At 51.2% G+C, this 11,537-nt stretch overlaps 1 protein-coding gene across 1 annotated transcript in view; it reads right to left on the bottom strand.

Annotated features, from left to right (window-relative positions):
- Positions 1-445: 445 nt before the first annotated feature.
- Positions 446-11,537, bottom strand: part of LOC308038737 (two pore channel protein 2-like) — a gene marked incomplete at its 3' end in the record, with an annotated part of 31,341 nt that continues 20,249 nt past the window's right edge. The window contains exons 7-24 of the mRNA XM_080341514.1: positions 10,482-10,564; positions 9,204-9,318; positions 8,442-8,570; positions 8,115-8,231; positions 7,117-7,235; positions 6,856-6,957; positions 6,205-6,331; positions 5,388-5,589; positions 4,881-5,025; positions 3,893-4,078; positions 3,598-3,662; positions 3,238-3,325; positions 2,886-2,955; positions 2,108-2,336; positions 1,786-1,876; positions 1,416-1,529; positions 1,220-1,338; positions 446-582 (exon numbers count right to left, since the gene is read on the bottom strand). Of these exons, the coding sequence (XP_080197640.1) occupies positions 446-582; positions 1,220-1,338; positions 1,416-1,529; positions 1,786-1,876; positions 2,108-2,336; positions 2,886-2,955; positions 3,238-3,325; positions 3,598-3,662; positions 3,893-4,078; positions 4,881-5,025; positions 5,388-5,589; positions 6,205-6,331; positions 6,856-6,957; positions 7,117-7,235; positions 8,115-8,231; positions 8,442-8,570; positions 9,204-9,290 (2,127 nt within the window). The 5' untranslated portion in view covers positions 9,291-9,318; positions 10,482-10,564. The remainder of the gene's footprint in view (positions 583-1,219; positions 1,339-1,415; positions 1,530-1,785; positions 1,877-2,107; positions 2,337-2,885; positions 2,956-3,237; positions 3,326-3,597; positions 3,663-3,892; positions 4,079-4,880; positions 5,026-5,387; positions 5,590-6,204; positions 6,332-6,855; positions 6,958-7,116; positions 7,236-8,114; positions 8,232-8,441; positions 8,571-9,203; positions 9,319-10,481; positions 10,565-11,537) is intronic.

The following is an 11,537-nucleotide window of genomic DNA, read 5'->3' as shown; positions in this document are numbered from 1 at the left end:
GGCAGTGCGAGGTTAACAGCTGGACTCGCTCTTGCAGCCCTTTCCCAACCCCAAATGACTCCAGGAGCCTGTGATTAACTCTGATAATGAGCCATTTATTGTGTTCAATGTACAAAGAGCTGTTTAATTCAGCTTACACTGGTCCAGACACGCATATAAAAGCGCTGGAATACAAGATCCCCGTTACAAGTGGGTCCTCCATAACATACTGCATAGGGCACCGTTACAGATACACCAACTCTCCCTCTGCTTTCTGGGGAGGGTCGTTCCAGTTCCAAAGTTTAGCTGCGACTCTACATGAGATAAAGCTCCTTTACATGACGAAGCCCTTTCTGGGCTCAGCCGCCCCCTCTGCTGTGTAACCCGGTCCCCAGGCGCGGGAATCAGCCAGGGAACACACTGGAGCTGCAGATCCGCTGCTCCCAATGACCCCGGGCTGTCCCTACTACCCAGGGCGCTCCCCAGCCTGGGCACTGGGCACAGGGGACAGGTTGGAGGTCTCTTCAAGCGAAGGGCCTTCATCTTCAAGGGGTATCTCGGCTTCAAACATGCGCTGGAGCAGAGCGTCCACTGTCCTGTACCCTGTGGGTGGCCAAAACAAAACGTCACCGCCAGCACCTGCTGCTGTTGGCAAGAAAACCCCAAAGGGTGGTCCCTGTTATTTTCTTTTTACCCCAGATATTTTCGAGCACTTGTAAAGGATAAAGACCATTATTTTAAGATTTTAAGCACTTCTATTCCCTGTGCCTTCCAGCGGATTTGTGATCCCAACCAGCTGCACTGCCGAGCAGCACGAGCTTGGGGAACTGCTGAGGTTCAGCAAGAAAGAGAAGAAAAAGGAGGCGTTATGCCTGAGGAAAGGAGCAGCAGTCACCGTGATTCCAGGTAGGAGGAATGCAGAGCGCATGCAGGAAGGAGAAGAGCAGAAAACGGACTTCTTGGCAACAGCTGGACCTCAGCCACCGAGGCAGCGTCTTCAGAGACGGGCTAGTGAAGAAAAGTGCGCGGAGAAGGGCCGAGGTAGAAGAGAGGAAGAGAATTTGCTACAAAAGCAAAAAAAGAAACAGGAAACAGAGTGTCCACAGTTCTCTCCAATCTCCAGCTGGGTTTTAGCAGCTTTTATAGCCCAAAGGAAGCAGAAGTGGTTGGAGCTTCCCCAGAGATTGGGGCCAGTTCAGAGATGTGGCCTCTCACACCAAAGCCATAAAGCTGCACTTACGTTTAGATGCAATCTTAAAGACCAGCCCTTTAGGCTGCGCCTTTGTTCCACCTTCCCCCTCCAGGTCGTGCTCAGCACCCTCCATGTTATCGAGGAGCTGCTCATCCCGGAGCTCATCCCTACAAGAAAAGGACCAGAAGTTACCCCGGGTGGGGGTCACATCCCATCCCAGGAGTTTTTCTTTTGGGGTACTCACTCTTGAACTCCCATTCCCAGCTCCTGGATTTTGCGTTCAATGGCCGTTTCTACTTCGCTCTTCTCCAGGGAGTACTCCACAAAGAAAGCTTCCAAAATGAACGACACGAAGATACTGCAAGAAACAACGAGCACAATTACACAGCAGCATTTCCTCACTGGCTTCCCCTTGCTCCTGATTTTGGGCATCAAATACAGTCTTGGTGTTCCCAGGCTAAATCCCAGAACTCTGTCCCCTCCTCTGCTGGAGATGGGGAGCTCAGCACCCCATGGACAGAAGAATGGACGCAGCAGATTCGTTTGCAACACATCCTGGCAGGGGGCAGAGCCCTCCTTCCCTCCAAATCAGAGGGGAGTGACCCCAAACTTACTTGACAATTATTATCACCATGACGATGTGGAAGGCGATGAAATACAGCTTGGCGGGCTGCACCGTCACGTTGGCAAACCCGTTGGCGAAGAGTATGGCAGGAGTTAAGGGCAAGAGCGCTCAGGGAGGAGAACATCTCGCTGTTGAGCAGCGCTAAGGGAGGAACTAGATAAAATTCCGGATAAACCCTTTGAACAAAGCCCTCTGCACGGACCGTTTCTCTGTTCTCTGGCACTATGCACCCGTGTGTGTGCAGAACAAGGGGGAAAGTGGAGTCGAGGAGGAGTGTGGATCACCAAGCTCTACTTTGGACCTTCCACCACAAAGGATATCGTGCCATTGATTGACCACGGTGAGCTCCATCAGGACGATGAAGGACGAGGCAAAGTTGTTGAAGTTGTTCTTGCAGTATTTCGCCCGGGCAAAGAGGGAATCCTTGAGGGCCGGGTTTCCGCACTCTAGGGCGTGAGGAGCGTTCGAGTTTGCAGGGAAGAACTGGATTTTCCCATGGAATAACTCCATGCCGACAATCGCAAAGACACAGTACACAACCTGGGAAGAGAAAGCCCATCGCCTGCCTCTGCAGGGAGCAGCAGGCTCCACGGCAAGTTTAGGAGTTCCAGCAGGTTTAAGCTTTTACAGACACAGCAAGCTGCTGAGGAGCAGCAGAGTCCAAGAGACCCAAGCCAATCAAAAGCAATTACCAGTCAGGAATAACACGCCAAAACACATGGAAATTAAATATTCTCAAGAGGGGAACTTATTTTTAGGAAATTATTTGAGAAACAGGATTCTCGTTCAGCTTCTTGCCCAAACCACAGTTTGATCCCTTACAGCGTGAAGCCCAGATTGCACAGAACATCTTCACTGCCCCATGGACCAAAGCAGGATGATGTCCTGACCTGGCAGCCAGCTGGAGCCCAACCCTTTTGCACACATTTCCCTGTGCAATGACCAAGAAATCCAATGGACACTTACAGCTCCAAGGGCCCGCCATCCAGAGATTTGCATTTATCCTCTTGGCAACAGCATGAGTGTGAGACTTAAGACACATTCCTGTAAAACTGGAGTGCTTTGAGCTAAGATACCAGGATTTCTTACCAGAGTCAGCCCACCAAACGTCAACATGGTCGGCACGATGTTTATCAGCGTGTTCATGATGACCCGGAACCTACAGCAAACGATTCACGACAACACCTGTTGTGGGGAGGCTCTTTTAAAGCCCACACTTGCTTATCACCACATCCCAGCCCACGTGTGCCCCCCCCACGGCCTTATTCATAAATAAGTCTCCAGAGAGGCTGCAGCAACCGGGCTCACAGGGACAAGGCCCAGGGATGCTTTGCGGAGTTGGACTGACCGCAGCCACACAGAGCGACTCACGGCACTGTCTCAGCCAGCCCGACACAGCCTGTCCCCAAAAGACACATCCCTACCCCACTCTCTTCATTACCTTTGAATGCTGTCAACAATCCTTATTAGCCTGAGGACCCTTAGGATGAAGACAATGTCCAGGATCTGCTGGCTGTTGTATTTCACCGCTGAGAAAGGAAAAAAGATATTTTTTTTTTGGTTATGAAAAATAAGCAGGGAAGTGTAGAGATAAAACATGTTCTTACATTTGTTACCATTATGTCCTTGTAAAATACTGTAACAGGTAGCTACAAAAAAGAAAGACTTGCTTGGTTCATAGAAACCATATAGGGAATTGATTGTCTTGCCAAAAAGCCCCCCAAGCCCAAGGTTATGGCAAAAGGCTACTCGAGACCACCAAGTTTCCCAGACACATGCAGGCTGTGGAAGCTGCACTTACTCGATTTCAGGGTGGTATTGAGTATCGTCGCAGTCAAGGCAGCAAAGATGATGAGGGTATCAAACCTAGCGCGAGGGAAGGCAGTGACGTTAGATTGATGGCGACAGAGAACATGTGCCCAAGCTTTGTTTAGCAAAACACTAATGCCCTCTGATGCACACAATTGTTTTAACTACACCCTGACACATGAGTTAGTGTCAGGCAGCTCATCTCTCCAAGAGACTTTCTGTTCTCGAGGAGCTGAACGCAAAGCTCATCACACTTCACCTTTAACACCAACATTCATCCCACTCACCAGTTCCAAAACTGATTTTTGCCAAAGAACGCCCTTGGTTCATAGGTGTACACTTTCAGGAGTATCTCGATTATATACAGAGCAAGAAAGACCCACTCTGCATAAGAAATATAAGGGCTTTCCTCATCCAGAGCAATGAAAATAGCATTTATGAGAATGATCACATCATAAGTCCAAACAAATCCCCTGCAAGAAGAAAAAGAGAAATCAGTTTTCCACTCCCAAGAAGTGCTGGGAGAGCTCAATGTGCAGAAATACCTGCTGGGAGGTGCGGAGAAGACCAAGCCAGACTCTTCGCAGTGCTATCCAGTGAAAGCACAAGAGGCAAGGGGCACGGGTTGAAATACAGGATTTTCCATTTAAACAAAAAAAAGCTTTTTTATTTTTTAAACCAAGGACAGTCAAACACTGGAACAGGTTGCAGAGACATTATGGAGTCTCCACCCTTGAAGGTACTCAAAGCCCAACTAGACATAGCCCTGAAGACCCTACTCTAGCTGAGGGGGGTTACTCCAGACCATCTCGAGATGTTCCTTCCAACCTCAGTGATTTTCTAATCCTGGGAAGACTCAGGTGTGAAAGAGCACTAGCAGCTCACAGTACCAACGCAGTGAGAGCTGAGGAAGGAGCACAGTGCAGGTTTGCAGCAGAGACTGCTGACATAAAATCACCTTTAAGGGAAGCATTTAGTCCTACAAGGCAGGCGATATAGCGCTTCTTGCTTTCATTAAAAACCATTTTTCACTCAGCGCCTCTAGAAGGTCTGAACAAGTGGGACTGGAAGAGGTGCGGACTCACCAGTAGCTAAACCTAGTTTCTCTGCACCACTGAAGGCATGATAAGAGCAGAGCTGCTCCATAGAGCACTTTCACAAACAGAACTCCCACCTAAACGCAGTTTGTACTTGGCAGCCTGACGCTCAGCTGAGGATTTCCTCACGCCACCACGGCTCTGCGCCCTCTGAGCGCCACGAGCAGCAGCGGCTCACCTGTGCCTGACCATGCTGCGCAGGAACCGGCTCACACCCGACGCGTACACACGAGGCACCCACTGCCCCAGCGGGTGGCTGTGGATCTTCAGGGTCACCACCTGGATGTTGAGGAGATCTGCCAGCTGTACGAAGGACTTCTTGTCTGCAGCAGAGAGAGGACTACACGTCAGTCAGCTCTTGTTAAAGAAAGACAACATTTGGCAGATACAGAGCTACAAGCTGCGGCGATCTGGACTCAATACCTGCTCACAGCAGCAGACAACACACCTGCCCAAAGTGGTATCCACCACAAAACAGTCTGAACGTGGTGCTCAAGCAGCTCCTACTGCCCCTTTCCTGAGGGACTGGGTCAAGCTGTAGGCCAACAACCAACACAAACCTTTCACGATCAGGATAGGCATGATCGAGCATGAGGAGGCCGACCCAGCTCTCCTGATACCCTGGCTCCAGAGGACTACGCGGGAGGAATCTGATAACAAGGGAGGCTTTTGCCCCACTGCTCACCTACAAAACCCTTCTGCTCATCATCCGAGATGCGTAGCAGCAGCTCTCTGTGGGAGTTGCTGATATCAGGAGCCACCAGCTTGACAAGCTGCTTCCACCGGGCTTCTCTAACCACAAACTGTGCCCCTTCTTCTTCCTTCAGGAGGTTGAAGGCCTCTAGCATCTTGCGGCGCTTCATGTAAGCAAGCTCACGGATCTCATTCTAGAGAGAGAATCGTGATTCAGTCACCCTGCCTTTGTCTTTAATAAATAAATCTTATTTTCATGGTGCAGAGGTGCAAGAAGAGACTCAGAGGAACACACCTGAAGTGACATTAGACACAAAGTACAGCACAGTCAGTGGGCTTGATGAGAAATGGCATTTAATAGGCAACCATAGGCTCTCCGGAAAGACCAACAGATTGCTCGCTGCTGGGAGATGCACCAAGAAAAACAAAACGGAAGAAAAGACAAAGGACAGTGTCCAACAGGAAGGAGACAACAAAGATCACGGGATCTGTGTGCCCACAGGTCACAGAAGCAGAGAGGATGTGTCCACACAGGCTTCCTACAACCAGCAGTTCCCAGCTCTCACCCTTTGATCACAAGCACCAAACTGCACCTACTCAGTTTGGGCAGAAGCAGCAAGAGTTCCGATTTGCTTAAACCTCCCTTCACATCTCCTCTGCTCTAAGGGCATGTGCAGTGGCAGAAAAAGTGGGTTGTGTGCTTACAGCCAACTGAAAACAGTCTCCTGCATACAGACATTGTTTTTGAACCAGGATGAAGCCCCTAACAGCAATAACGTGATCACAACTCCCCCCCCCCCAAACCATACCTTCAGGTGTTTTTTGTAGTTGTTGTACACAACAGCCAGGAAGAGAGACATAAAGATGTAGGTGTTGACGATGACAAAGGCAATGAAGAACAGGGCATACCAGGAGCTGAAGTCAAACGCTGGCATCCTAGAGAAGGGGAGAGAGATCGGTACTTGCTAGGCAGACAAATGGGGAAATAAAACACAAGAAAAGAGTCTTCCAGATGGATTTCTAAGTACTGTTTTTGATAGCCAGATAATACCCAAGGCAAAAACTGTGCATTTGGTCAGTTAGAGAAAATATTACAAGAGGAAAAAGACATCTGTTCACTAGAGCATATCTGTCCTTTTCAGGAAAAGGTTTTAATCAAAGTGTGTGTGTGTTTGTCCCTCAGGTTTTAGCCTTCAACAGCCACCAGGTCATTTGGAAAGCAGTATTTTAATGCATCTTTTCTACAAGTCTTCATAAACTTAGGTTCTGGTTCAGAGCCATTTATAAAACTGATGGCTGCGAATTCACGATACCCCTGCAGGCTGGAAAAGGAGCAGCTCTGTTGCTGCTCCGAAACACCTCGTTGTGCAAAACACAGTGTTGTTCTGGCCAGAGCTGCTGCCGCTAGGAGCAGGACACCAGCGTTCCCCACAGAAAGACTGCAAGCTCAGCACACGTACATGACATCCGGGCTGTTGGCTGTCGTCACCAGCACATAGAGGTCAAACACGATTTCTAGGTAGTTTCTGAAATACGGCAAGCCTTCTGCTGTCTGGAGATTCCTAGGGGCAGAAGGACAATCTGAAGTTAAACACAGGAACTGCACATATCAGCAGTGCGTGTATTCACGAGTAATCGTTTGGAGTTGCTACGCTGTCTCCTGTCCGAAAGCATCCCACACATTCTTCCCACCCAGCCCTGAGCAAAACAAGTGTTCGCACCTCTCGCCAAACAGCTTCAAGGCCATGAGCGAGAACATGAGAAGGCTGAACATGAAGAGCAAGAAGACGTAGGTGATCTCCGGCAGCGTGTTGCGGATGCTGCGGAAGGCTCTCCGAATCTGCCGGGGAAAAGGGAAGCGGTTAGAGACGCTGTTCCGCCCCTCGCCATCCCACCTGGATCAAACACCTACACGGGAACAGGCCAGTGCAGTGGGATGCTCTTCTGTCAGGAGAGATTCTGAGCCAGATGGGCCATCTCTGTTCCGCTAAAACCTGTGCAAATGTACCAGGTCTTTCCTCCTCATTCCCCAGGAGACGTTAGGAGAGACCCCATCTCCACATCACCACAAACCCAGCTGGCCAAGGGACAGAGGGCCCTGTGGCACTGCTGAGATGCTCCTGCTGCAGAAGACTGTCCAGGGACAGAAGCACATCGCTCCAGGCCACAAAACAAATGCTACGAGCCTGAAAATTCAATTGCTCCCTCCCCCAGGCCTCCACACCACAGCAGTTTGTTTGTTTTTAAGTCAGGTCCAGAAAGGCCTTGGGTAGCGGGGAAAAGATCTCCATGTGACAAGAGGGATCAGAGTCCAAGTCACCCATCTGGACTCCAAGTTGGGTTTCTGAGAACAGCACAACACTTCCAGAAATAAGTAACCTGGCCCCTGACCTGGGGAGAAACAGTGTCCTCGTCCACAGTGCTGCTCCTGTTCACAGCTCCAGAGGACGGCACCCAAGGCTGCTCCTCCACGCAGGCTGCACCATGCACAGCCCCTTGGCTGTTATGCGTGATCTTCCCCAAATCAGAGCACCCTTTTCTCCATCTCAAACTACAGCTTCAGGCCACCTCTGAGAGCAACCTTCACTCACAGGAACCTAAATTCCACTATTTCTGCACAAAACCCTTTGTACGAAATGCTGTGGACCTCAGAAAGCAGCAGGCTGTCCAAAAATAGGACCCCACACCACAGGTACATCCCACCAGACCCCCTCCTTACCTGGCGACTCTCTGCAAAGTTGACCAGGAAGATGGGCCTCACAATTCTCGACCATCGAATGCTCCTCACGTCGTATATCCTGAGGACCCCGTATATGGCCAAATCTGTTAGGGATAACTGGAGAAGAAAGAAAGACAGTTCTCAGAAGCAATGTTGGAAACGTGGGTAGATAGTGAAGGCAATAGATTAGCTGAGAACATGCCCAACTGTTGGCCAATTTGGCCATGGCTCTTGTAGAGCTTGTGTGTCAGGGCCTATGTCACCAGGAAAGAAGGAGGAGCAAAAAGCCACCTCCAAGTTGGCCCTTCCACCCTAGGCCTCACTCACCAGGATGGCAACCATGATGCAGATGTTCTTGGTGTCCTTCCAGAACACGCTGCGATGGGTCACTTTTGCAAAATGTGTCAGTCGGCCAAAGAACACCAGAAGGCACAGCACCTCGAGCACAGAAGTGACCTGCGGGGAGAGAAGGGCCCAAGTCAGGGCCAGCAAGAGCAGGGTGAGCCCTCTGCACGGAGACAACGATGCTCAGGCTGGGGTACAGGCAAAGGAAAAACAGGCAGAGTCAGTATAAATGTTTTTCCAGTGTTTTTTTCTGCCGGCTGTTTTACAGCCCCACATATCTGGCACTGAGCAATAGTTCCAGGTTTCCTCTTGTGAAATTCCCTACCACGGGCAGGTTGAAGCCAGCAAATTTGTATTTGCTTGGGATCTGAGGAGCACATGTCTCACAAACACACTAGTGTAGAACAAATACAGGCTACAAAGAAGTCAGTGCTAAGGGCGACGTTCCGCTTCTGCTTCCGGACATGAGGACTGGACTTGGGTCCCACAGAAGCCTGGAACTGTTCTCTGAGATGCAGAAAAGCAACATGACTGTCTGCAGTCACAGCAGCCACTGCTGAGAGCCACAACAGCTCCCATAGTCCCTGTTTAGCTGCTATGCCCATTTTGTCCCCATTTCAAGAGAAACATCAGCATTGATTATTTCTTGACACCTTTGACAACTAGTTTTAAGCAAGAAACCTTTGTTTGCTCCACCAAGCAATGCAATAGTAGTTGCACGTTGCTTCCACACTGCAGACTTACCAGGAAGGGGAGCGGATACACAGCAGGTTCTTCAAACACCGCGAGGGACAGGTCGAGAAAGATGAAGAAGTAGGTGGCTGTTTGCATAATCCAGTGGTTATAGAGATAATAAAGCCTGCAGAAAGAAGGCAGTGGCACCGTAAAGAGAGGCTGCAGTGCACACACCCACGGGCTCACCAAACGCCTCTTGAAAGAACAGCACACGCTGTCCCAAATAGTCACGGAGGCAGGGTGACAGCAGCACAGTTTATTCCAGCCAGGGATTTGGGGATTTGTTTCCTGATCCTCCCTTGTAGCTGAGGGATGTTATATTCCCTTCCAGGGAGCAAAACACCAGGAAGGTGGGAGACCGGCACTCTCCCATTCAGTTTAAGACTGCAACATACAGATTGGGTAAAGCTGCTTCTTTTTTGTAATTACCTTGTTTCTTAATTTGAGTGCAAACCTCTGCTAAGCTCAGGTATCCACATGACACACAAACAAAGTCTGATTAGTTATCTAACACCGTTTCTTTGCAGGTTAAAAAGCAAAGAGATAAGACAAGCCACCAGAGAGAAGCATGGAGTTGCTCAGCAAACTGGTTTTTATACTGAGCTTAAGCAGGATGCCATCCCTTACAGCAGGTTTTGGATCATCTGTCCCTTCTACACAAGCCACGTTCTCTCAGGTTTTACAGATGAAAACAGTTATCCTAAAGCAGCCCAGGCCTGAGGGACGAGTCACCTCTCCGACCAAAGCTCCTTGGCCTCTTACCAGCAGCTAAAAGGGAACAGAGTCACCGCTGCAGCCAAAACAGCCTTGAGGAATTACACTAATCCGCAATTAACACCAGCTTGTAATTACTCCTGCCCCCAGCAACTACCCCCCTTTCTGAATACACCTGGGCAGAGGCGCCACACGCTCCTTTGATCAGCTGGAGCCCTGGTGTGCGGCAGGTTGGTGCCCACGCTTCCCAAACTCTCCCGCCCCACACCTTCCGTCTCGAAACATTTTAATTTTTTCTTTTTCTCCAGCAAAACCCACATTTCATTTCTTTTCCCATCCTCAACAAACTAATGCACTAAGCTCCCTTACATGTGCATTTCAGCTTAAATCCAGCTCGTTGCATCTCACCCACTCAACCTTTTCAGCACCCAGTCTCCAGCCCCTGCTGGTGGTTGTTCTTTGGACCCGGTTGAAGTTGGTTCCCCCCAGCCCAGCCAAGCACCCCACAGCCCTGCACAGAGCCCTGCTCCAGCACAATGTCACGGTCACTCGTGGGGACACAGAGCTCCGTACCTGACTGCCTCCGGGGACGTCTTGAAAGGAATATTCCTGTTGTACTGCGCGTCGGAGACAAACGCTGCTGCCAGAAGCAGGTCCTGTGCAAAGGGGAAAAACAAACAGGCTCAGTAGCTGTTGGAGCCTAAAATACATTTTAAAGCGAATATTCAGAGGGGGTCCCTTTCACCCCAGGGGAGGTGGGAAGCAGTACAATGGGTACTGTAGCTTTGCACATAGAATCATTTCAGTTGGAAGAGACCCTCAGGATCCTTGAGTCCAACCACAACCTAACTCTGACACTAACCCATGTCCCTGAGAACCTCATCTAAACGACTTTTAAACCCCTCCAGGGATGGTGACTCCACCACCACCCTGGGCAGCCTGTTCCAATGCCCGACAGCCCTTTCCATGAAGGATTTTTTCCTAATATCCAATCTGAACCTCGCCTGACACAACGTGGGGCTGTTTCCTCTTGTCCTATCACTTGGAAGAAGAGACCAGCCCCCTCCACGCTCCAAGGAGGGCTGCAGAGAGTGATAAACCTTCTTTTCTCCAGGATGAAAGCTGAGCCGCTCCCATCACACTTGTGCTCCAGGCCGCTCGCCACCTCCATGGCCTCCTCTGCGCTCCCTCCAGTACTCAAATCCCCCACACTGCTCATCCAGGACCCCCATCCCGTGTGACCCCCGGGAGGCTCCGAACCGCTACCTGAGAGCCCGGCTCCGCCATGGCGCGGGCAGACGCGGCTCCTCCCCGGCCCCGCCGCCTTTAGCGGGGCCGCCCCCGCCCCGCCCGCCCGCAGCAGCGGGAGGAGCCGCGGGGATGGTGCCGGCGGCGCTGCGGCCGCGGGCCGTGCGCTGGGCGCTGCTGCTCGCCTTCGCGGCCGGGGTGCTGGTGGGCTGGGAGGCCGGCCAGGCGCGCCGCCGCTTCCTCCGCTGGCGCCAGCGCCGGCTCCAGCAGCGCCTGGCCGCCGCGCAGGAGCGCCTGGAGGCGGCCTGAGCCCCGCCACCCGCGGGCGCCACCGTGTCCCCTGCGGCGGCCGCGGCTCCGGGGACGCGGCGGGAGCGGAGC

This window comes from Nesoenas mayeri (assembly GCF_963082525.1).
Source record: "Nesoenas mayeri genome assembly, chromosome: 3".
Taxonomy (NCBI): Eukaryota; Metazoa; Chordata; class Aves; order Columbiformes; family Columbidae; genus Nesoenas; species Nesoenas mayeri.
The sequence above is the reverse complement of the archived record's forward strand: the minus strand, read 5'-3'. Positions and strand labels throughout refer to the sequence as shown.